The sequence below is a fragment of the Triticum urartu genome, chromosome 5A, assembly GCF_056163025.1.
Source record: "Triticum urartu cultivar PI428250 chromosome 5A, HENAU_Tu73, whole genome shotgun sequence".
Taxonomy (NCBI): Eukaryota; Viridiplantae; Streptophyta; class Magnoliopsida; order Poales; family Poaceae; genus Triticum; species Triticum urartu.
In genome coordinates, this window is record NC_141877.1 from 415,878,237 (window position 1) to 415,905,270 (window position 27,034).

At 48.0% G+C, this 27,034-nt stretch overlaps 1 protein-coding gene across 1 annotated transcript; it reads left to right on the forward strand.

Moving 5' to 3' along the window:
- Positions 1 to 15,606: 15,606 nt before the first annotated feature.
- LOC125509332 (putative gamma-glutamylcyclotransferase At3g02910) lies at positions 15,607 to 16,457 on the forward strand. Its single transcript, XM_048674288.2, has 2 exons — positions 15,607 to 15,951; positions 16,030 to 16,457. Exons 1-2 carry the CDS (start codon positions 15,688 to 15,690, stop codon positions 16,294 to 16,296), a joined length of 531 nt encoding a protein of 176 aa, XP_048530245.2. The 5' UTR covers positions 15,607 to 15,687; the 3' UTR covers positions 16,297 to 16,457.
- The last annotated feature ends 10,577 nt before the right edge of the window (positions 16,458 to 27,034 follow it).

Here is a 27,034-nt window from a genome sequence, read left to right on the forward strand (position 1 = left end):
ACAGGCTATCTACGGGCCACGTTATTTTTCGAGCCCCTTCTGGTTTTTCCCGAAATCACTAGGTTGAGGAGTACTCCCTATGTCCGGAATACTGGTCGTAAAAATGGATATAAATAGATGTATCTAGAACTAAAATACATTTAGATACATCTATTTTTCGGATAAGTATTTTTAAACGGAAGGAGTATTCGTTACAAAGATCACTTCCATCTCCTAGGTTGCGACAAGTGACGCGACGTGCGCCATTTATAAACATGAGAGTTTTCCTTTTTATATATCTGTTTATTTAAAATGTTTTATCTCTTAAATCGTGAGTCCGAGAGCTACGCTCCTCCTCCCCTCCACGTCGTCTCCCGCGAGGCGGTCGGAGGCCAACCCCATCCCTCGCCGCCGCTCCCTCCTCCTCCCTCGCCGCCGCCCAAGGGCACGGCCGGGCAAAGCCCGGCTGCTACCGACGGCGGCGGGGCCCCCTTTGTCTCCCCGCTCGGGCGTTTCTGGCGCGGGCCGGAGCCCCGGGCCGGGTCGTGGAGCTGCGGCCAGGCTCCATGGCGGCGCGGCGGGCTGGGGCAGCTCCCTGTCGTCCCTCCCTCCTCCCGCGGCGGGCAGCTAGGCGGGTGGCGCGCCTGTGCCTGGGTCGGCGGCGGCTCCTGCGCGGCCAGATCTGGCTCATGGCGGCGCGGGCTGCGGGCGGCGCGGGCTGCCAATGGCCTCCTCTGCCGTCGCCGCGGCTGGTGGTGGCGGCTCCGCGGCAGATGGTGGTGGTGGTGCGGGCGGGAGGTCGGAGTCGGCGGCCGCGGTGGCTTTTCCGGATCTGGCCTCTCGGTGACGCGGGCCGCGACGGCTAGGGCTGCGCCGGCGGCCCTGACCGAGGCCCCCTCGGCTGGTCGGGGTGGCGACGCAATGGCGGTGGTTTCGGTGGTGCGTGCCCGGCGGCTCCGGCGCTTGGAGCTCGCCGAGCGACGCGGATGGGCAGCGGCCGGGTGTGGCTGCTGCTCCGTGTTGGGGAACGTAGTAATTTCAAAAAAAATTCTACGCACACACAAGATCATGGTGATGTATAGCAACGAGAGGGGAGAGTGTGATCTACGTACCCTTGTAGACCAACAGCGGAAGCGTTATGACAACGCGGTTGATGTAGTCGTACATCTTCACGGCCCGATCGATCAAGCACCAAAACTATGGCACCTCCGAGTTCTAGCACACGTTCAACTCGATGACTATCCCCGGACTCCGATCCAGCAAAGTGTCGGGGAAGAGTTCCGTCAGCACAACGGCGTGGTGACGATCTTGATGTTCAACTGTCGCAGGGCTTCGCCTAAGCACCACTACAATATTATCGAGGTATATGGTGGAAGGAGGCACCGCACACGGCTAAGAAAACGATCACGAGGATCAATTTGTGTGTCTAGGGGTGCCCCCTGCCCCCGTATATAAAGGAGCAAGGGGAGGAGGCCGGCCGGCCCTATTGGCGCGCCAAGGAGGAGTCCTCCTCCTAGTAGGAGTAGGACTCCTACTAGGAGGGGGAAAGGAAGTGGGGAGGGAGAAGGAAAGGGGGGCGCCGCCCCCCCTCTCCTAGTCCAATTCGGACAGGGGGGAGGAGGCGCGCGGCCCACCCTAGCTGCCCTTCTATCTCTCCACTAAGGCCCATACGGCCCATTACTTCTCCCGGGGGGTTCCGGTAACCCTCCGGCACTCCGGTTTTCTCCGAAATCACCCGGAACACTTTCGGTGTCCGAATATAGCCGTCTAATATATCAATCTTTATGTCTCGACCATTTCAAGACTCCTCGTTATGTCCGTGATCACATCCGGGACTCCGAACTAACTTCGGCACATCAAAAACTCATAAACTCATATAACTATCATCGAAACCTTAAGCGTGCAGACCCTACGGGTTCGAGAACAATGTAGACATGACCAAGACATGTCTCCGGTCAATAACCAATAGCGGAACCTGAATGCTCATATTGGCTCCCACATATTCTACGAAGATCTTTCTTGGTCAGACCGCATAACAACATGCGTTGTTCCCTTTGTCATCGGTATGTTACTTGCCCGAGATTCGATTGTCGGTATCTCAATACCTAGTTCAATCTCGTTACCGGCAAGTCTCTTTACTCGTTACGTAATACATCATCTCGCAACTAACTCATTAGTTGCAATGCTTGCAAGGCTTGTGTGATGTGCATTACCGAGAGGGCCCAGAGATACCTCTCCGACAATCGGAGTGACAAATCCTAATATCGAAATACGCCAACCCAACATTTACCTTTGGAGACACCTGTAGAGCTCCTTTATAATCACCCAGTTACATTGTGATGTTTGGTAGCACACAAAGTGTTCCTCCGGCAAACGGGAGTTGCATAATCTCATAGTCATAGGAACATGTATAAGTCATGAAGAAAGCAATAGCAACATACTAAACGATCGGGTGCTAAGCTAATGGAATGGGTCATGTCAATCACATAATTCTCCTAATGATGTGATCCCGTTAATCAAATGACAACACATGTCTATGGTTAGGAAACATAACATCTTCGATCAACGAGCTAGTCAAGTAGAGGCATACTAGTGACGTTTAGTTTTGTCTATGTATTCACACAAGTATTATGTTTCCGGTTAATACAATTCTAGAATGAATAATAAACATTTATCATGAAATAAGGAAATAAATAATAACTTTATTATTGCCTCTAGGGCATATTTCCTTCAGTCTCCACTTGCACTAGAGTCAATAATCTAGTTCACATCGCCATGTGATCTAACATCAATAGTTCACATCTTTATGTGGTTAACACCCATAGTTCACATCGATATGTGACCAACACCCAAAGGGTTTACTTGAGTCAGTAATCTAGTTCACATTGCTATGTGATTAACACCCAATGAGTACTAAGGTGTGATCATGTTTTGCTTGTGAGACAATTTTAGTCAACGGGTTTGTTATATTCAGATCCGTAAGTATTTTGCAAATATCTATGTCAACAATGCTCTGCACGGAGCTACTCTAACTAATTGCTCCCACTTTCAATATGTATCTAGATCGAGACTTAGAGTCATCCAGATCGGTGTCAAAACTTGCATCGACGTAACCCTTTACGACGAACCTTTTGTCACCTCCATAATCGAGAAACATATCCTTATTCCACTAAGGATAATTTTGACCAATGTCCCGTGATCTACTCCTAGATCACTATTGTACTCCCTTGCCAAACTCAGGGCAGGGTATACAATAGGTCTGGTACACGGCATGGCATACTTTATAGAACCTATGGCTAAGGCATAGGGGATGACTTTCATTCTCTCTCTATCTTCTGCCGTGGTCGGGTTTTGAGTCTTACTCAACTTCACACCTTGTAACACAGGCAAGAATCTTTTCTTTGCTTGATCCATTTTGATCTTCTTCAAAAACTTGTCAAGGTATGTACTCTTTGAAAAACTTATCAAGCGTCTTGATCTATCTCTATAGATCTTGATGCTCAATATGTAAGCAGTTTCACCGAGGTCTTTCTTTGAAAAAAAACTCCTTTCAAAAACTCCTTTATGCTTTGCAGAATAATTCTACATTATTTCCGATCAACAATATGTCATTCAGATATATTTATCAGAAATGTTGTAGTGCTCCCACTCACTTTCTTGTAAATACAGGCTTCACCGTAAGTCTGTATAAAACTATATGCTTTGATCAACTCATCAATGCGTATATTCCAACTCTGAGATGCTTGCACCAGTCCATAGATGGATCGCTGGAGCTTGCATATTTTGTTAACACCTTTAGGATTGACAAAACCTTCTGGTTGCATCATATACAATAAATCCATTAAGGAATGCAGTTTTGTTTATCCATTTGCCAGATTTCATAAAATGCGGCAATTGCTAACATGATTTGGATAGACTTAAGCATAGATACGAGTAAGAAACTCTCATCGTAGTCAACACCTTGAACTTGTCGAAAACCTTTTTGCGACAATTCTAGATTTGTAGATAGTAACACTACTATCAGCGTCCGTCTTCCTCTTGAAGATCCATTTATTCTCTATGGCTTGCCGATCATCGGGCAAATCCATCAAAGTCCATACTTTGTTCTCATACATGGATCATATCTCAGATTTCATGGCCTCAAACCATTTCGCGGAATCTGGGCTCATCATCGCTTCCTCATAGTTCGCAAGTTCGTCATGGTCTAGTAACATGACTTTCAGAACAGGATTACCGTACCACTCTGGTGCGGATCTCACTCTCGTTCACCTACGAGCGATAGTAACTTGATTTGAAGTTACATGATCATCATCATTAGCTTCCTCACTAATTGGTGTAGTAGTCACAAGAATAGATTTCTGTGATGAACTACTTTCCAATAAGGGAGAAGGTACAATTACCTTATCAAGTTTTCTACTTTCCTCCCACTCACTTCTTTCGAGAGAAACTCCTTCTCTGGAAAGGATCCATTCTCAGCAACGAATAGCTTGCCTTCGGATTTGTGATAGAAGGTGTACCCAAAATTTTCTTTTGGGTATCCTATGAAGACGCACTTCTCCGATTTGGGTTAGAGCTTATCAGGTTGAAACTTTTTCACATAAGCATTGCAACCTCAAACTTTAAGAAACGACAGCTTAGGTTTCTTGCCAAACCATAGTTCATACGGTGTCGTCTCAACGGATTTAGATGGTGCCCTATTTAACGTGAATGCAGCTGTATCTAATGCATAACCCCAAAACGATAGTGGTAGATCGGTAAGAGACATCATAGATCGCACCATATCTAATAAAGTACAGTTATGATGTTCGGACACACCATTATGCTGTGGTGTTCCAGGTGGCGTGAGTAGTGAAACTATTTCACATTGTTTTTAACTGAAGGCCAAACTCGTAACTCAAATATTTTACTTCTGCGATCATATCGTAGAAACTTTTATTTTTATTACGATGATTCTCCACTTCATTCTGAAATTCTTTGAACTTTTCAACTGTTTCAGACTTGTGTTTCATTAAGTAGATATACCCATATCTGCTCAAATCATCTGTGAAGGTTAGAAAATAACGATACCCGCCGCGAGCCTTAACACTCATCGGGTCGCATACATCAGTATGTATTATTTTCAATAAGTCAGTTGCTCGCTCCATTGTTCCAGAGAATGGAGTCTTAGTCATCTTGCCATAAGGCATGGTTCGCAAGCATCAAGTGATTCATAATCAAGTGATTCCAAAATCCCATCAGCATGGAGTTTCTTCATGTGCTTTACATCAATATGACCTAAACGGCAGTGCCACAAATAAGTTGCACTATCATTATTAACTTTGCATCTTTTGTCTTCAATATTATGAATATGTGTATCACTACGATCGAGATCCAATGAACCATTTTCATTGGGTGTGTAACCATATAAGGTTTTATTCATGTAAACAGAACAACAATTTATTCTCTTACTTAAATGAATAACCGTATTGCAATAAACATGATCAAATCATATTTATGCTCAATGCAAACACCAAATAACACTTATTTAGGTTCAACACTAATCCCGAAAGTATAGGGAGTGTGCGATGATGATCATATCAATCTTGGAACTACTTCAAACACACATCGTCACCTTACCCTTAACTAGTCTCTGTTCATTCTGCAACCCCCGATTCAAGTTGCTAATCTTAGCAACTGAACTAGTACCAAATACTGAGGGGTTGCTATGAACACTAGTAAAGTACACATCAATAACATGTATATCAAATATACCTTTGTTTACTTTGCCATCCTTTCTTATCCGCCAAATACTTGGGTAGTTCCGCTTCTAGTGACCAGTCCCTTTGCAGTAGAAGCACTTAGTCTCAGGCTTAGGACCAGACTTGGGCTTCTTCACTTGAGCAGCAACTTGCTTGCTGTTCTTCTTGAAGTTCCCCTTTTTTCCTTTGCCCTTTTCTTGAAACTAGTGGTCTCGTCAACCATCAACACTTGATGTTATTCTTGATTTCTACCTTCGTCAATTTCAGCATTACGAAGAGCTTGGGAATCGTTTTCGTTATCCCTTGCATGTCATAGTTCATCACAAAGTTCTACTAACTTGGTGATGATGACTAGAGAATTCTGTCAATCACTATTTTATCTGGAAGATTAACTCCCACTTGATTCAAGCGATTGCAGTACCCAGACAATCTGAGCACATGCTCACTAGTTGAGCGATTCTCCTCCATCTTTTAGCTATAGAACTTGTTGGAGACTTCATATCTCTCAACTCGGGTATTTGCTTGAAAATTAACTTCAACTCCTGGAACATCTCATATGGTCCATGACGTTCAAAACGTCTTTGAAGTCCCGATTCTAAGCCGTTAAGCATGGTGCACTAAACTATCAAGTAGTCATCATATTGAGCTAGCCAAACGTTCATAACGTCTGCATCTGCTCCTGTAATAGGTCTGTCACCTAGCGGTGCATCAAGGACATAATTCTTCTGTGCAGCAATGAGGATAAACCTTAGATCACGGATCCAATCCGCATCATTGCTACTAATATCTTTCGACACAATTTTCTCTAGGAACATATCCAAATAAACACAGGAAGCAACAACGCGAGCTATTGATCTACAACATAATTTGCAAAATACTACCAGGACTAAGTTCATGATAAATTTAAGTTCAATTAATCATATTACTTAAGAACTCCCACTTAGATAGACATCCCTCTAATCCTCTAAGTGATCACGTGATCCAAATCAACTAAACCATGTCCGATCATCACGTGAGATGGATCAGTTTCATTGGTGAACATCACTATGTTGGTCATATCTACTATATGATTCACGCTCGACCTTTCGGTCTCCGTGTTCCGATGCCATATCTGTATATGCTTGGCTCGTCAAGTATAACCTGAGTATTCCGCGTGTGCAACTGTTTTGCACCCGTTGTATTTGAACGTAGAGCCTATCACACCCGATCATCACGTGGTGTCTCAGCACGAAGAACTTTCGCAACGGTGCATACTCAGGGAGAACACTTCTTGATAATTAGTGAGAGATCATCTTAAAATGCTACCATCAAACTAAGCAAAATAAGATGTATAAAAGATAAACATCATATGCAATCAAAATATGTGACATGATATGGCCATCATCATCTTGCGCCTTTGATTTCCACCTCCAAAGTACTGTCATGATCTCTATCGTCATCGGCATGACACCATGATCTCCATCATCTTGATCTATATCAATGTGTCGTCACGTGGTCGTCTCGCCAACAATTGCTCTTGCAACTATTGCTATCGCATAGCGATAAAGTAAAGCAATTATTGGGCGCTTTCATCTTATGCAATAGAGAGACAACCACAAGGATTTTGCCAGTTGCTGATAACTTCAACAAAACATGATCATCTCATACAACAACTTATATCTCATCACTTCTTGACCATATCACATCACAACATGCCCTGCAAAAACAAGTTAGACGTCCTCTACTTTGTTGTTGCAAGTTTTACGTGGCTGCTACGGGCTTAGCAAGAATTGTTCTTACCTACGCATCAAAAACCACAACGATAGTTTGTCAAGTTGGTGTTGTTTTAACTTTCGCAAGGACCGGGCGTAGCCACACTCAGTTCAACTAAAATTGGAGAAACTGACACCCGCCAGCCACCTCTGTGCAAAGCACGTTGGTAGAACCAGTCTCGCGTAAGCGTAATGTCGGTCCGGGCCGCTTCATCCAACAATACCGCCGAACCAAAGTATGACTTGCTGGTAAGCAGTATGACTTGTATCGCCCACAACTCACTTGTGTTCTACTCGTGCACAACATCAACACATAAAACCTGGCTCTGATACCACTGTTGGGGAACATAGTAATTTCAAAAACAATCCTACGCACACACAAGATCATGGTGATGTATAGCAACGAGAGGGAAGAGTGTGATCTACGTACCCTTGTAGACCGATAGTGGAAGCGTTATGACAACACGGTTGATGTAGTCATACGTCTTCACGGCCCGATCGATCAAGCACCGAAACTACGGCACCTCCGAGTTCTAGCACACGTTCAGCTCGATGACTATCCCCGGACTCCGATCCAGCAAAGTGTCGGGGAAGAGTTCCGTCAGTACGACGGCGTGGTGACGATCTTGATGTTCAACTGTCGCAGGGCTTCGCCTAAGCACCACTCTAATATTATCGAGGTATATGGTGGAAGGGGGCACCGCACACGGCTAAGAAAACGATCACGAGGATCAACTTGTGTGTCTAGGGGTGCCCCCTGCCCCCGTATATAAAGGAGCAAGGGGAGGAGGCCGGCCGGCCCTATTGGCGCGCCAAGGAGGAGTCCTCCTCCTAGTAGGAGTAGGACTCCTACTAGGAGGGGGAAAGGAAGTGGGGAGGGAGAAGGAAAGGGGGGCGCCGCCCCCCCTCTCCTAGTCCAATTCGGACTAGGGGGAGCAGGCGCGCGGCCCACCCTGGCTGCCCTTCTCTCTCTCCACTAAGGCCCATACGGCCCATTACTTCTCCCGGGGGGTTCCGGTAACCCTCCGGCACTCCGGTTTTCTCCGTAATCACCCGGAACACTTCAGGTGTCCGAATATAGCCGTCCAATATATCAATCTTTATGTCTCGACCATTTCAAGACTCCTCGTTATGTCCGTGATCACATCCGGGACTCCGAACTAACTTCGGTACATCAAAAACTCATATAACTGTCATCGAAACCTTAAGCGTGCGGACCCTACGGGTTCGAGAACAATGTAGACATGACCGAGACATGTCTCCGGTCAATAACCAATAGCGGAACCTGGATGCTCATATTGGCTCCCACATATTCTACGAAGATCTTTATCGGTCAGACCGCATAACAACATACGTTGTTCCCTTTGTCATCGGTATGTTACTTGCCCGAGATTCGATCGTCGGTATCTCAATACCTAGTTCAATCTCGTTACCGGCAAGTCTCTTTACTCGTTACGTAATACATCATATCGCAACTAACTCATTAGTTGCAATGCTTGCAAGGCTTGTGTGATGTGCATTACCGAGAGGGCCCAGAGATACCTCTCCGATAATTGGAGTGACAAATCCTAATCTCGAAATACGCCAACCCAACATTTACCTTTGGAGACACCTGTAGAGCTTCTTTATAATCACCCAGTTACGTTGTGAAGTTTGGTAGCACACAAAGTGTTACTCCGGCAAACGGGAGTTGCATAATCTCATAGTCATAGGAACATGTATAAGTCATGAAGAAAGCAATAGCAACATACTAAACGATCGGGTGCTAAGCTAATGAAATGGGTCATGTCAATCACATCATTCTCCTAATGATGTGATCCCGTTAATCAAATGACAACACATGTCTATGGTTAGGAAACATAACCATCTTCGATCAACGAGCTAGTCAAGTAGAGGCATACTAGTGACGTTTAGTTTTGTCTATGTATTCACACAAGTATTATGTTTCCGGTTAATACAATTCTAGAATGAATAATAAACATTTATCATGAAATAAGGAAATAAATAATAACTTTATTATTGCCTCTAGGGCATATTTCCTTCAGTCTCCCACTTGCACTAGAGTCAATAATCTAGTTCACATCGCCATGTGATCTAACATCAATAGTTCACATCTTTATGTGGTTAACACCCATAGTTCACATCGATATGTGACCAACACCCAAAGGGTTTACTTGAGTCAGTAATCTAGTTCACATTGCTATGTGATTAACACCCAATGAGTACTAAGGTGTGATCATGTTTTGCTTGTGAGACAATTTTAGTCAACAGGTCTCTTATATTCAGATCCGTAAGTATTTTTGCAAATATCTATGTCAACAATGCTCTGCACGGAGCTACTCTAGCTAATTGCTCCCACTTTCAATATGTATCTAGATCGAGACTTAGAGTCATCCAGATCGGTGTCAAAACTTGCATCGACGTAACCCTTTACGACGAACCTTTTGTCACCTCCATAATCGAGAAATGTTGTAGTGCTCCCACTCACTTTCTTGTAAATACAGGCTTCACCGTAAGTCTGTATAAAACTATATGCTTTGATCAACTCATCAATGCGTATATTCCAACTCTGAGATGCTTGCACCAGTCCATAGATGGATCGCTGGAGCTTGCACATTTTGTTAACACTTTTAGGATTGACAAAACCTTCTGGTTACATCATATACAATAAATCCATTAAGGAATGCAGTTTTGTTTATCCATTTTCCAGATTTCATAAAATGCGGCAATTGCTAACATGATTCGGACAGACTTAAGCATAGATACGAGTAAGAAACTCTCATCGTAGTCAACACCTTGAACTTGTCGAAAACCTTTTTGCGACAATTCTAGCTTTGTAGATAGTAACACTACTATCAACATCCGTCTTCCTCTTGAAGATCCATTTATTCTCTATGGCTTGCCGATCATCGGGCAAATCCATCAAAGTCCATACTTTGTTCTCATACATGGATCATATCTCAGATTTCATGGCCCCAAACCATTTAGCGGAATCTGGGCTCATCATCGCTTCCTCATAGTTCGCAAGTTCGTCATGGTCTAGTAACATGACTTTCAGAACAGGATTACCGTACCACTCTGGTGCGGATCTCACTCTGGTTCACCTACGAGATTCGGTAGTAACTTGATCTGAAGTTACATGATCATCATCATTAGCTTCCTCACTAATTGGTTTTGTAGTCACAAGAGTAGATTTCTGTGATGAACTACTTTCCAATAAGGGAGAAGGTACAATTACCTTATCAAGTTTTCTACTTTCCTCCCACTCACTTCTTTCGAGAGAAACTCCTTCTCTGGAAAGGATCCATTCTCAGCAACGAATATCTTGCCTTCGGATCTGTGATAGAAGGTGTACCCAAAATTTTCTTTTGGGTATCCTATGAAGACGCACTTCTCCGATTTGGGTTAGAGCTTATCTGGTTGAAACTTTTTCACATAAGCATTGCAACCTCAAACTTTAAGAAACGACAGCTTAGGTTTCTTGCCAAACCATAGTTCATACGGTGTCGTCTCAACGGATTTAGATGGTGCCCTATTTAACGTGAATGCAGCTGTATCTAATGCATAACCCCAAAACGATAGTGGTAGATCGGTAAGAGACATCATAGATCGCACCATATCTAATAAAGTACGGTTATGATGTTCGGACACACCATTATGCTGTGGTGTTCCAGGTGGCGTGAGTAGTGAAACTATTTCACATTGTTTTTAACTGAAGGCCAAACTCGTAACTCAAATATTTTACTTCTGCGATCATATCGTAGAAACTTTTATTTTTATTACGATGATTCTCCACTTCATTCTGAAATTCTTTTAACTTTTCAACTGTTTCAGACTTGTGTTTCATTAAGTAGATATACCCATATCTGCTCAAATCATCTGTGAAGGTTAGAAAATAACGATACCCGCCGCGAGCCTTAACACTCATCGAATCGCATACATCAGTATGTATTATTTTCAATAAGTCAGTTGCTCGCTCCATTGTTCCAGAGAATGGAGTCTTAGTCATCTTGCCCATAAGGCATGGTTCGCAAGCATCAAGTGATTCATAATCAAGTGATTCCAAAATCCCATCAGCATGGAGTTTCTTCATGTGCTTTACATCAATATGACCTAAACGGCAGTGCCACAAATAAGTTGCACTATCATTATTAACTTTGCATCTTTTGTCTTCAATATTATGAATATGTGTATCACTACGATCGAGATCCAATGAACCATTTTCATTGGGTGTGTAACCATATAAGGTTTTATTCATGTAAACAGAACAACAATTTATTCTCTTACTTAAATGAATAACCGTATTGCAATAAACATGATCAAATCATATTTATGCTCAATGCAAGCACCAAATAACACTTATTTAGGTTCAACACTAATCCTGAAAGTATAGGGAGTGTGCGATGATGATCATATCAATCTTGGAACTACTTCAAACACACATCGTCACGGGGTGTGGCGTTCGGCGGCGGTGATTGTTGGCCGAGGTGAAAACCTGCTCTATCTTCGGACGGACCGGCGGCGGCGAAGATCGCTCCCTTCTTGAAGGCGTCGTAGCGGCTCTCATTGCCTATCATGCAACTCCAGGGGAAACTCTGATCCTTGGATCGGGCGGTGGCGGCGCTCCGGCGTCGTATCCTTCCTGAAGGCGCCGCCTTGGAGCACATGGTTCGTCATATGTAGCTTCATATCTTCGGGGTGGTAGTGCTAGGAGTGGTGTTGCTGCGCTCAGCGCCTATGTATCCTGTCTTGGGTGTGTGCGTGTGTTGCGGTGTCGTGGCGTGTCATTGTACTGGATGCTTGTGGTTTGGTGCTTTATATATAAAGCAGGGCGAAAGCCTTTTTCGGTAATCATGAGTCCAAATCTTGAACAGTTTTTATCATTGGATTTCTCGCGTCGAGATTTTCAAAGCTAGACCCCATATTAATAGATTTTGACGAACCTTTTTTTTTAAAAAACGAACGTAAAACCAAACCAAGAGCACCGGTTTTTTCCTTTTCGAAAAAGGCACGCCTGTACCTCCCGTGGAAGCAAAAAAACGCGTTTTCTTTCCGTTTTCGAGAGACACGTCCGCGAATCTTGCGAAAGCACAACTGTGCCTCTCGCGAAAGCAAAACCATGCCTCTCGTGAAAGAAAAATAAATAGAAAACACGTCTTTTTTCGTTTTTGAAAGACACGGCCGTGACTTTCGCGAAAGCAAAACCGGGTCTCTCACGAAAAAAACAGAATATGTGTTTTTTCCTTTTTCCAAAAGGCACGGGCGTGACTCTCGCGAAAGCAAAACCGTGCCTCTCACGAAAGAAAAAAAACAAAAAACGTGTTTTTCCCTTTCTGAAAGGCATGACGTGACTTTCCGGAAAGCACAATTGTGTCTCTCGTGGAAGGAAAAAAGAAACAGAAAACACGTATTTTTGTTTCTGAGAGGCATGACTGTGATTCTCGCGAAAGTACAACCGTGCCTCTCGCGGAAGAAAAAAAACAAAAAATGCGTCTTTTTTCGTTTTCAAAAGGCACGGCTGTGACTCTCGCGAACGCACAACCGTGTCTTTCGCGGAAGCAAAACCATGCCTCACGCTGAAGGAAAAGAAAATGCATTTTTTTCGTTTCCGAAAGGCATGGTCGTGACTCTCGCGAAAGCACAACTGTGCCTTTCGCGGAAAAAAAAACAAAAAACATGTTTTTTTCTTTTTTGAAAAGTATGGCCGTGACTCACGCGAAAGCATAACCATACCTTTCGCAGAAACAAAACCGTGACTCTTATGATTTTTTTTAAGAAAACGCGTTTTTTTGACGCAAATTTTTTTGACCCAAAAGCTAAAGAAGGCCTATGAAAAACCGAAACATAAAAAAATAAATCATTTAAAAAGCTGAAAGCGTGTGCGAAAAAATAAAATAAAAATTTAAAGAAAACGTTCAAAGTGCGACACGTGACGGGCGGCTAAGAGTGTGCTAAGGGCATCTCCAGCCGCGCCCCCAACAGGGCCCCCAGGCCACTTTTTCTGCGCCGGCGCCGAAAAAACGGCCGACTCGCGCCCCCAGGACGCCGAAAATCGCCGGTTCAGACATTTTTTTCGCCCAGCGGTCACAGGCCGAACCCGGCGCGCTGGGGAGCAGTTGGGGGCTCCGGCGCTAGGGAAAAGCACGCCTGGCCCACACCGACAGGGGAAAAGTCAAGGTTTTCTTCCCACGACTCGCGTCGCACCCCCCGCGCCCTCGGCCACCACTAGCTATATCCCGGCGACGGCCGCCGCCCTACTCCACTAGATAGCCATTCCCCGCCGGAAAATAGCAGCGCTTCGCCGCGGCAGCCCCTCCCACAGCAGCTGGGCATTTTCGGCCGCCGTTTCTAGCCGCGGAGGCGCGGTTTAACGGCGGGTACACGCCCACCGAGCGCAAGGTGTTCGGCGTTTTGCCTGCCTCGACGATGGACTCGGATGAGGAGGAAGAGCTCGCCGCGCTGCTGGAGGAGGAAGCCGCGGCCGACGTCCAGGAAGAAGAGCATCTCATGGTGCTCGCCGCCATCGGCCAGCTGCTGGCGAGCAATGAAAAGCCGCGGCGAAGTGGCTCAGTGCCGGAGCGGATGAAAGCAAAGAACCGGCATCGTCTCCAAGGCTACTGCATGCTCTACTCCGACTACTTCGCCGATGCTCCACTTCATGGCGAGAGAACATTTCGGCGCCGTTATCGGATGAGCCGAAAGCTCTTCCTCAGGATTGTGAATTCCATCCGGGAGTTCGACAACTACTTCAAGTGCAAGATGGATTGCACTGGCGCTCTTGGATTCACCTCCATCCAGAAGTGCACGACAGCGATGAGGATGCTTGCATATGGAGCTCCCAGTGATTCACTCGACGACTATGGGCGCATGGCCGAGTCCACCAGCATAGAGTGTTTCTACAAGTTCTGTCGGGTAGTGGTGGCAGTGTTTGGGCCACAATACTTGAGAACACCCAATGCGGAAGACACTGCTCGGATCCTAGCCCAGAATGCAGCAAGAGGATTTCCTGGGATGCTTGGAAGCATCGACTGCATGCATTGGAAATAGAAGAATTGCCCATTTGGTTGGCAGGGGATGTACAAAGGCGCCAAAGGCGGTTGCAGTGTGGTGCTTGAGGCGGTAGCCACATAGGACCTCTGTATTTGGCACTCCTTCTTTGATATGCCAGGAACTCACAATGACATCAACGTGCTGCAGTGCTCTCCTGTTTTTGCCAAGCTCGTTGAGGGCCATTCTCCTCCGGTGAACTTCGAGATCAATGGGCACCAATACAACAAGGGGTACTATCTAGCTGACAGCATCTATCCGAAATGGTCGACATTTGTGAAGACGATCTCAAACCCTGTGGCAGGAGGCAAGAACGCCTGGTTTGCGAAGCTTCAGGAGGCTTGCAGGAAGGATGTCGAGCGGGCATTTGGTGTGCTCCAATCTCGATTTGCTGTTGTTCGGTACCCCGCTCAGACCTGGTCCAAAGATCAAATGTGGGAGATTATGACTTGCTATGTCATCTTGCACAACATGATCATCGAGAGCGAGCAAGAAGACCCAGTGTTTGACACTGAACCATACTACAGGCAGGGTCCTCTAGCCGAAGTTGATCACCAGCTACCGGCAACTTGGATTGCCTATCTCAGTATGCGTCAGGAGATCCGAGACCCACAAATGCATCATCAACTGCAGAAAGATCTGATTGAGCACCTATGGAGGCTCAAGGACGACGCCGGGTGATGAAATACGAGTTTTTATTTGTTGAACTATATAATTTGTATTGAATTATTTGTTATTGTACTATTTTGTTAAAGTATTTGATTTTTCTGTGATGAAATATGTGATAAGAAATAATTGTGTTGATAATTGAACGCCGAGACACAGCGAAACCACGCCGAATATGTGCCTATTCTCGCCCATATGGGCCCTTTATTCGCCGAAATTGGGCTGCAAAGTGGGCCAATTTCGACGCCTGGGGGCGACGACTGGGCGTAAAACCGCCCCCAGCGCCGATTGTATCGTCGGCTCGTCTCCAGGAAGCGATTTTTATGCGTCGGGGGGGGGGGGGGGGGGGGAGGGGGGGGAGATGCCCTAACTGACGCTGATAGTTACAACTTACAAGGCTCTCGAAAAAACGTTTGTTAACTAGTTGCTTTCGGTTTTTCCGAGTTGTTACGGAAGTGCTGCGCGAGAGCCGACTGGCCGGGGAACAGAAGGGCTCCGAGGCAATAATGGAGGCGGCGTCGGCGGAGACGGCGACGATGGTGTTCGTGTACGGCACCCTGAAGCGCGGGTTTCCCAATCACCCCCGCCTGGCTGCCTTCGACTGCCCCTTCGCCGGCTCGGCCACCACCGCCGCCCCAGCCTCCCTCGTCATCGGGCCCTACTCCGTTCCCTTCCTCCTACCTGCCCCGACTCCGTCCTCCGGCCGTCTGGTCTCCGGCGAGCTCTACTCCGCGTCTCCCAGCGCCCTCGCCGACCTCGACTTGCTAGAGGTACCCTATCCCCCCTCGTCTCAATAGTCAATACACGACTCCTTTCCGGTTTCAGTAATCTCGAACCGACCGAGGCAGGGCACTCACCTCGGCGTCTACGAGCGCCGGCGGATCACCGTCGTGGTTGACGGGACGAGCAAAGAGGTGGAGGCAGAGGCTTACTTTGCGAACGCGAGCTACGCGGAGGCCCTGTGGCTGCGCTGCGGCGGCGAGGCGGCCGAGATCGCGGAGTACACCATGGAGCACGCGGGCAGGTACGTCCCGCCCAGTGGCCGCTCTCCCGGCGTCTCCGGGCTCATGGATGCCGTCCGTGCCTTCCTCGCCACTGCTCCGCCAGAAAATTGAACTGTTGTCCTCTTTCCTTCCGATCATTCTCTGAATGAATTGAAGAATAAAATGCTCCGTAGCATCCAGTACACACCTATATTTATCCATTACTACATTCATACCGATTTCTTAATTGTGAATACGTACTTTTTATTTGGAGAAGTTGCTGCTTGAGTAAAGATGCTTGGAGAGCATCTACGCATTGAGATTTGTATAAGATGCCGTCAACTGTTTCTATAGCATGTTTTTAGTCCGAATGTGATAAGACTTCCGAAACGATAAGGGCCAAACGTAAGAGCATCTCTAGCCGCCCTTAGGCCTTGTGGAATGAGAGGTGCTTAGGGGAAGTGCTTAGAGAAATAAACCAGACTTTTTTTAAGCACCGGTGTTTATTTGTACAGGGTAGACCCGGTTCATGTAGAAGGTGATATAAGGGGCGAATTTGTCTGCGGCCGACCAGAAATCGTATATGAAATTGTAAAGTTTTGAAAAGGTGTTTCGCCTCAGAAATGAAAGAAAAACACTAGAGATGATCATTCATACATAAATATAATATAGATGATCATTCATATATACATATAGTTCATCGGCGCTAGAAAGCGTGTCGGCCTACCCTAACCCTAAACTGACCAAAATAGAGCTCACCGGTGAGCCCTGCAGGTGCGGCGGCGACGTTGCGGCGGCAGCGGCGATCACCCGTCATTGGTGTCGGAGGTGAGGTCGACGTACTCGGCGTCCTCCACTTTGGCTTCGCGGTGCCACTCCTCCTCCTTCTCCTCGAACTCGCGCGCCCTGGCGAGGCCCTGCTCGAGCTGGACGTCGCTGACCTCCTCCTCCCGGTGGCGGCGCGGTGCCACCTCCTCCTCCTCCCGCGCACTACGCGCGAAGTTGGCAGCCTCCATGGCATCCGCCTCCGCCGGGGGCGAGGAAATCCTCCAGCCCGACGACGCCACCGTCCCGCCGCTCCGGCTCCCCCTTGAGCTCCATCTTCACCGCACCGGTTCCTTTTTCACCGGGGTGAGCGGCGAATGGGAGCTCGAGGCACCGACCGAGGAGCTGCCCGCGGCGGAGGAGCCGGAGGACAGCCCTCGAGCGCCTGCTTGCAGTCGTACTCCTCTGTCTCGCGGCGGAGGAGCGACGGCGGCGGCGAGAGCCCTTGGTTTCTGTACCTATGGGCAGCCCTTTTCCACAGCCCGCCGACCACATTCCGCACCACATCGAGGGGGATTGAAGATGTCGGCGGCGAGAAATCGATAGGAGGATTTGGGAATTGCGGCAGTGCGCGGATAGGGTTTCGACCCATATTTCGGCCGCAAACCCTTAGATATACTGTGGGAGGGCGGTTTGCGGGCCACCATAAAAACATTTACGGTCCGGGCGACAATACGGGCTCTGGTCTGGCCCAAAAAACAGGTCAAACCCGTATAGTCACTGGATTTTTACAGGCCGCTCCGTTTTAAGGGGTCTGCTAGAGATGCTCTAAGGAACCTAGCGTTTTGGCCCGAGCGCCCTTTCGGGCCTTCATTTGGACCACGAATCTTAAACACGCTGAACTTTGGCACGGCAGATTCCCCAGACATTCGGGTTCGTGAACCGTTGATACGTCCATTTTGCATCATGTTTTTATGTTGATATTTATTGCATTATGAACTGCTATTTCACTTTATGATACAATTGTTATGCCTTTTCTCTCTTATTTTGCAAGTTTCACATAAAGAGGGAGATTCCCGGCAGCCGGAATTCTGGACCGAAAAGGGCTATATCGGAGGCATTAACATCTCCAAATGAGCTGAAATTAACGAAAAATTATTTTAGAATATATTAAAATTATTGGCGAAAGAAGTACCAGAAGGGGACCCACGAGACAGCCACAAGCCTGGGGGGCGCGCCCCCCTGAGCTTGTGGTGAGCCTGGCAGGCCTCCGGGGCCTATCTTCACCTATATGATGCCATTTGTCTTAGAAAAAAATCAGAAGAAAGGTTTCAGGACGAAGCACCGCCGTCTCGAGGCGGAACCTGGGCAGGAGCACTTTTGCTCTCTGACGGAGAGATTCCGCCGGGGAAACTTCCCTCCAGGAGGGGGAAATCGAAGCCATTGTCGTTACCAACGATCCTCTCATCATGGGAGGACTAATCTTCATCAACATATTCACCAGCACCATCTCATCTCAAACCCTAGTTCATCTCTTGTATTCAATCTTTGTCTCAAAATCTCAGATTGGTACCTGTGGGATGCTAGTAGTGTTGATTACATCTTATAGTTGATGCTTGTTGGTTTATTTGGTGGAAGATCATATGTTTAGATCCATTATGCTATTCAATACCCCTCTAATCTTGAACATGAATATGTCATGTGAGTAGTTACGTTTGTTCTTGAGGAGATGGGAGAAGTCTTGTTGGGGATATAACCCCACGATATAACCCGCCCATTCAGGGCTGGGTTATCCAATGGCGACCTGAAGAGCAAGACTTGGAATGGGTCGTGACGATCAAGGCCTCAAGGCTTGCGGGGCGACTCACCAAGCGGGCCGGCTCACGGCCCAGCACCAGAGATGGCGGCTCGTCATCAGAAGGACGCCATAGTTCTTTACTTAGTAACAAGACAAGGAAACTAACTAGGGCACGTGTTGTACTACGACCAAGCCCGGTGAAAGGGCATTTCCCTACTTTATGTTTTGGATGATGATGACAACCCTTTGTGGTCTAACCGTGTGCTATATGTTTCAGGTTCTCGATGCTTAAGCCTACATCGGATTGCTATTCTCTCTTGTAGGAAAAGATCGAAGACGGTGTCCCCTATGTTTTTATCTCTTTGGTCGTAGGGAACCCGTACTATCAAGAGGGAATCCTCGTTAGAAAGGACTGGGGGAATCTTTTCACGTACACCTTCATCACCCCTCCTTTGTCTTTATCAGGTGTGAGAGAGAGAGAGTTTTCCTTGTATCTTCCCTTATCTATTCCTGCTCACTGTTTCTGCCCAGCAGTTGTACCGCTCTCTGGAGCGGTTGTACCGCTGGATCTTGTCGCTCATCAGCTTTGCTCGAGCGGTTGTACCGCTGCCTCCGGGCGGTGGTACCGCCACCAGGCTCTGAAAAAGCTAGGACGGTGGTTCCGGCCATACACCGCTCAAGTACCGCTCGCGCTTCTGTTTGATGCGGTTCTTGGGCGGTAGTGGCCCGGTTGGTCCGGTCGTTCCTCAATGACCGGTACCACCGGTGTTCCGAGCGGTTCTTCCGCTCTGAACTTAGCCGCTCAAGAGCTCAAGGCCATGTGGTTGTTCCGGCCAGGCACCGCCCAAGTGCTGGTCAAGCTCCTGTTTTGATGCGGTGGTTGTGCGGTGGCTAGGTGGTTAGTCCGGTTATTTTTCTTAGCCGGTACTATCGCCTATAGGTCCGGTTGTACCGCTTGGTAGGGTTCTGCAGATACACCGTGAGTCCCGGTTGTACCGGGACGAGGACCGGTTGTACCGCTGCAGTACAAAAAACGCAGTAACGGCTGGAATTTAGGGTTGCTATATAAGGGAGCTTCTCCCACCTACCACTCCCACCTTTGACCTCTCTCACTCCACCATTAATGCACACCAAGCTCTCTTGCCCGATCTCTCTCTCTAGCCACTCAAACTTGTTGATTTGCTAGGGATTGAAGGAGAAGACCTAGATCTACACTTCCACCAAAGGATATTTGCTTCCCCCATACTTTCTTGTGTGGATTTTGTTACTCTTGGGTGTTTGAGCACCCTAGACGGTTGAGGTCACCTCAGGGCCATATTCCATTGTGGTGAAGCTTCGTGGTTTTGTTGAGAGCCTCCAATTAAGTTGTGGAGAGAGCCCCAACCTTGTTTGTAAAGGTTCGGTCGCCGCCTTCAAGGGCACCCATAGTGGAATCACGGCATCTCGCATTGTGTGAGGGCGTGAGGAGAATACGGTGGCCCTAGTGGCTTCTTGGGGAGCATTGTACCTCCACACCGCTCCAACGGAGACGTACTTCCTCTCAAAGGGAAGGAACTTCGGCAACACATCCTCGTCTCCACCGTCTCCACTCTTGGTTATTTCGTGCCTTTACTTGAGCAAGCTTATTTGTTTCATATCTCTTGCTTGCTTGTGTTCCTATCCTTGTTGCATCATATAGGTTGCTCACCTAGTTGCATATCTAGACAACCTACTTTGATGCAAAGTTTAAATTGTTAAAGAAAAGCTAAAAATTGTTAGTTGCCTATTCACCCCCCTCTAGTCAACCATATCGATCCTTTCAATTGGTATCAGAGCCTCGTTTCTTTATTAAGGACTTTACCGTCCAAAGAGTATGGTTGATACCGTAGACGGTGTGGAGGAACACTCCAGTGTGAATCCGATCTCGTCTACGGGAGATGGGGGAACTTCTGTCTCTCGTGAGGAGTTCAATGTAGCCTTAGAGACATTGAAAGCCTCCATGACGACCGAAGTTGAAAGCATGTTTACTAAATTTCTTGAGGGGCTTAAACTATCCACCGCACCGTTGAAAGTGGGTGATCCCGCCAACAAGGTGTCGGATGCTATCCCCGACAAGGGGGAAGCTAGTAGTGAAAAGGCTCCTTCTTCTAGTGGCAAGAATGGCACCGGCATCTTTGCCCATGTGGAACCACCACTTGTTTATGGTGGACCGGTTCCTTCCACTCATTTGAATCATGCCGGTCCTCCCCCTAAGATTGTGAAAAATGAGGATTTTGATTCTTGGGTTTACCGCTTTAAACGTCATTTAAATCATGTGAACACTAACCTTTGGAGAATCATTGAAGAAGGTTTCTATCCACATGATCCAAGAAACTTCACTCCTCGAGAAGCCGCGGACAATCAATTCAATGAGAATGCTCTCTTCATCATTCAAGATGCAATTCCACCCGAAGACCTACCTCATCTTCGTCCCTTCGCCTTGGCCAAAGATTCATGGCATTGTGTCATGTCTCTCTACCGGGGAAGCGCAAGCATTCAACGCTCCAACTATGAAGTGGTACAAGATGAGGCCGATGAGTTTGCAATGAAGGAAGATGAAGAACCTCGTGAGCTTTATCGGAGAGTAAGCAAACTCGCGGTCTCACTACGAGATAACGGGAGCAAGGACACGGATGACAATTGGATCAAGCGCAAATTCCTCAAGGCAATGATGCCCTACCACAAGGCCATGTCCTCCGTCATTCGTCAAAGACCGGACTTCCACACTTTGACCTCAAGCGAAGTGTTGGATGAGTTTGTGGCCATGAACATTTTGGACAAGACTGCCGACAATGCGGTGCTTCGTTCTCAACGGGTAAAGAAGCCTAACCTTGCTTTGAAGGCCAAGCTCACCGCGGAAGAAGAAGAGGAAAGCAACCCCGAAGATACGAAGTATGCATATCATGAACACATGGCACTTGCTTCAAGGCAATTTTGGAGCAAGAAAAACTCGAGGCCCAACTTTAGCAAAAACAACTTGAGTGGCACAAGGGGCAAGCAATGTGTAAGGACTTGCTACAACTGCGGCAACGTGAGTCATTTCATTGCGGAATGCCCGTATGAGAAGAGGGAAGACAATGGTGGCAAACTCATCCTAAAGGACAAGGCCAAGTCGTTCCCCAACAAGAACAACTTCACCAAGAAGACTCCTCCCAAGGCTTTGTTTGTGCAAGAAGAGTACAATGAGGATGATGACGATGATGAAGATGATGAGTCGGTTGCCATGGCCTCCGTTGCCATTGCAACAACGTCACGGGTGTCTCTCTTCGACTCACCCAACGAGAGCATCACCGCCAAGTGCCTCATGGATAAAGCCACCAACAAGGTAACCTCCAACATCAAAACTACCATCATTAATCATCCTTCCCCAACGGATAGCATTAATGAACTTGAGGGAGCTAATGTGAAGGCTAACGAGTTTGAGGCCTTTATGGGCAAACTCAAGGGAAAATCCAAGAAGCACTTGTGTTGCTCTCTTGGAACAACTTGGTGAGGCCAATGACATGATCGAGGCTCACGAAGACACCATCTCTAAGATGGAAGGGCATAGTCATGACTATGCCGATGAAATTTCGGATCTTTCCAATGCTCTTGAGGAAGAGCGTGGTCTTTGTTTGGCTCTTGAGGAGTCACACAACGTTGATCATGCTAAGTTAGAGAAAGATTATGATCATGTCCTCATTGTTTCTCGTGTGCTAAATTCCGAGAAGGCCAAACTCGGGGTTGATCTTGCTAGACTCAAAGAGGAGTTTGATATACTTGACAAGGCCCACAAGGCCTTGAAGGGTATTCACGCTAGTCTCAAGGAGTCTCATGATCAACTCCAAGTGAAGCTAACTAAGGAGAAAGCAACTTTTCCTCATATGGTTTTAATTGATAATGCAAATGCTACTAACCCATGTTGTGAGCATATACATCTTGTTGAGGAAAATGCTAAGTTGAAGGAGCAACTTGAGAGAGGTCTTGCGACTTGCATACAAGGCAAGAAGAACCTCAACGATCTCTTGATCAACCAAAAGGGAGGTGTGGCCAAGGAAGGGGTTGGGCACGTGCCCGACTCCAAGAACAAGAAGAAGAATGACAAGACCAAACGACCTCATCCCCTCATGCAAACCTTTGTGAGGGAGGGAGAGAGTGTCCCCGGGGAGAAGAAGAACAATGTCAAGAAGGGCAATGTCACTCCTCCCAACAAAGCCGGCGATTTTAATCCTTCTTATGTGTTATGCCGTGCTAGTGATGGGCATGTTTATGCCAAATTTGTTGGTTCTCTTCATGAGTACATTGAATGGTCTATTTGGTTCCTAAGACCCTTGTTACTAACATCAAAGGACCCATTACAAAATGGGTACCTAAAACCAAGCATTGATCTCTTGTAGGTGTTTGCTTCCGGTGGTGGATCATGGTTGCTCAATAGCGGAGCCACAAATCATATGACCGGAAGCAAGGACTTGGTGGTGGACGTGCACAAAGTTCCATCTATGCCCACCAATGTCGAGTGGGGTGACGCCTCATCCTCTAAGGTATTGGGACTTGGCAAGGTGGTCATCTCTCATGATCTCACGATCGAGAAGGTCATGCTTGTTGAGTCCCTTGCATACAATTTACTTTCCGTTTGTCAACTTGCAATCATGGGCTTTGCCACTTTCTTTGATACCGATACCTTGGCCCTCTTGTGGATCAAGACTCTTAAAGTAGCTTTTGTTGGGCATGTCGAGAACGGTCTATATGTGATTAACTTTTCGGAGCGACCCACTAAGACCGCGACATGCCTAATGGCTAAAGTTGATGTGGGATGGCTTTGGCATCGCCGTTTAGCCCATGTCAATATGAGATCTTTGCAAAGTCTTCTCAAGGGGGACCATGTCCGTGGACTAACGAATGTTAGTTTTGTTAAAGATCGTGCTTGCAGTGCATGTATCGAAGGAAAGCTACATGAGAAGGCTCACCCTCCCACGACTATCATTTATTCAAAGAGGCCCTTGGAGCTCCTTCACATGGATCTTTTTGGCCCCCATCCTTCAATAGTCTTGGAGGTAGGAAGTATTGCTTGGTGATTTGGACGACTACTCAAGGTACACGTGGGTGTATTTCTTCAAGAGGAAGAGTGAGACCCAACAAATCGTCATTGACTTTGCAAATGAAGCACAACGTCAACACAATGCAAAGATCTTGACAATAAGAAGTCACAACGGCACCGAGTTCAAGAACTACACCTTGGATGAGTTTCTTAGTGATGAGGGAATCAAGCATCAATATTCCGCACCATACACCCCTCAACAAAACGGTGTTGCGGAGAGGAAGAACCGGACGTTGATGGATGCGGCAAGGACCATGATGGTGGAGTTCAACTCTCCGTACAACTTTTGGGCCGAAGCCATCAACACCGCGTGTCATGCATCCAATCGGCTCTACCTCCGCAAGGGCTTGAACAAGACTCCATATGAGATACTCACCGGTAACAAGCCCTACCTCAAGTACTTCCGGGTATTCGGGTGTAAGTGTTTCATTCTCAAGAAAGGTGTTCGGTTGTCTAAATTTGAGGCTAGAGCTTATGAGGGCATATTTGTTGGTTATGCTACAAACTCTCATGCTTACCGTGTCCTCAATAAATCCACGGGACTTATTGAGGAAATGTGTAACGTGGAGTTTGATGAGAATAACGGCTCCCAAGTGGAGCAAAGTGGCACTTGTGATGTAGGTGATGAAATTCCTCCTCAAGACATAAGAAGAATGGGTGTTGGTTTCATTCTACCCATTGAGGAACCCCTTGTGGCCGAAGGAGAAGGACAATGCTCCACTCAAGTGGAGCCATCACCAATCCAAGGCCCACATGCTTCCGAAGAACAAAGTGAAGGCCCTCAACCTCATGGACAAGACCAAGGGCAAGATCATACTCAAGACGGTGTTGACACACCAAGTGATGCCCAAGGTCAAGTTCTCTCCCCCGAGCAAGTTGAAGATCAAGAACAAGTTCATGACGGCGCTCAAGATGATCAAGTAACCGCTCCTCAACTCACCACCGAGGAGGAATTAGAGCGTCGTGCCGCCAAGGTTGCTTCCAAGCTCTCCACCAAGGATCATCTCATGACGAATGTGCTTGGAAGCTTAAGAAAGGGGGTAAGCACTCGTAGACAATTAGCAAATTATTGTGAGCATCACGTGTTTGTCTCTTGTGTGGAACCCCACAAGGTCTATGAGGCGCTAGAAGATCCGGATTGGCTCAATGCCATGCACGAAGAACTCAACAACTTCGAGCGCAACAAAGTGTGGAGATTGGTGCCAAGGCCAACGGGGAACCACAATGTCATTGGAACCAAGTGGATATTCAAGAACAAGCAAGATGCCCATGGGATTATCATTCGCAACAAGGCTCGTTTGGTAGCACAAGGCTACTCCCAAGTCGAGGGTATCGACTACGGTGAAACCTTTGCTCCCGTTGCTCGTCTTGAATCCATTCGCATGTTGATTGCATATGCTTCTCATCATAACTTTAAGTTACAACAAATGGATGTGAAGAGTGATTTCCTTAATGGTCCCATTAATGAATTGGTTTACGTCAAGCAACCCCCCGGGTTCGAGGATCCCTACTTTCCCGATCATGTGTATCAACTCGATAAGGCACTCTATGGTCTTAAACAAGCCCCACGTGCGTGGTATGACCACTGTCGGCGTTCTGGGAATGGGGGTCCCCAGACTTGCCTGCCTGCGGCCTGCGGCGTGGCTCAAAAGGGGGCCCAGCACGGCCCATCTTCACCAACACAAACTCAAGACCCTCGCGAGGGGCCAAGCCTCGCGGGGTGGACGACGCGGAGCCTCCTCAGGCACGGCCTCGTCAGGCTAGCTCACGAGGAGGCGAAGAGATCAAGGCGGGGTACCTCACGAGGTGCCCGTGACGCAAGCCATGACGACTCAGGGCGCCAGGCGGGTGCCAGCCCGCGCAACGTCCTCCTTTCCTCTTTGGTGCAAAGGGGGCAAGCGCAGCCGCGGAGTACCGAGGCATCAGGCAAAGGTTGCCGTTTCGGTGCAACGAGACCAAGACCAGGAGGACTACGAGACGGAGGTCACCGTGGAGCCCAAGATGGCGTCATCACCAGAGCTTTGCACAGGCGAAGACTACTTTTGTCAGGATAGCTGATACTTGCTGTCCCCCTTCAAATTAGCCCGCCATTGTTGGCTTCCTTCCCGCTCAATATTTGGGAAGAGGACCAGGGCCTCTATAAATAGGACCAGCCACCCACGTAGCAAGGGGGTGGGTTCGGTCGCGTCGAAGTGTCTCTAGGGGTCGACTGGTTAGAAAGAGAGAGAGAAAGGTGGCTGAACTCCTCCCAGCAGTTCATTGCCCCAGCCAAGAGCAGACCCTCGCGAGGCTGTTCTTCCTTGTACTGTTCATCATCATCAGCCCAAGAGGCAATCCACCCACCACAAACTGGAGTAGGGTATTACACCACAACGGTGGCCCGAACCAGTATAAACCCTGTGTCTCTTGTGCTGTTCTTCCCGTAGTTCTGATCCTAGCATGGCGAAGGGGTGCAGGTAGGTAGAAGGTGAAATCTCCGCGCGCACCCTAGTGTTCGAACCTCAAGGGTCTGCCGGAACCCGAAATCCGACATTTGGCGCGCCAGGTAGGGGTGCGCCGGAATTCGTCTTCCACCGCTCCGTGCCCCGTCGTGTTGTCATCACCATGCCCGGCGACCAGGAGGGCAACCCAGACCCATGGGCTGCGTGGCCCGCCCGCGCAGAGCCGCTCGCCTCAGGCGACCCCGTGCCCCAGGCAGCTCGCGGTCCGCAGGGCGCTGCGGGCCGCGGGTGACGCGGACAGGCTTCGACAGCTCTTACACCGCGGCAGGCGCGGTCGGCAGCAAGGGCCTCCAATCATGCCACGGCCACGACACCGTACACCCGCCGGGAGCAGGCGAACTCGAGGGCCGCGCTCACGGTGGCCCGAGAGCTGCTGCAGTGCAGACTGCTGGAGGGCGGCCACGACGTGCTGCTGGAGCGAGTGGGAGAGCTCCTGGGTTTCGCCGCCTCGGGGGCTCACCCCTTCTCCACCCAGCTCACATCTCAAGCCCAGGGCGACCCGCGCGGGGGCTCCACGCACGCCCGCGGGCTCCAAGGCTACTCCGACGCCAGCGAAGCTGTCAGCGCCGGACTGGCGGCGGCGCTGCCCCCGCCCCCAGTCCGCGAAGAAGAAGGACTCAACGCGACCCGTGGCCCCAGTGCGCGGCCGCGCTGCCATCCCACGGTGGGCGCGTCAGGCAGGACCACGTGGCATGCGGGGCATTACGGCGT

Bases quoted from the DNA above. Each gene is read 5' to 3' on its own strand.
- LOC125509332 (XM_048674288.2), top strand. From the start codon at position 15,688: ATGGAGGCGGCGTCGGCGGAGACGGCGACGATGGTGTTCGTGTACGGC. The intron at 15,952-16,029 runs GTACCCTATCCC...CGACCGAGGCAG, and splicing joins CCGACCTCGACTTGCTAGAG to GGCACTCACCTCGGCGTCTA.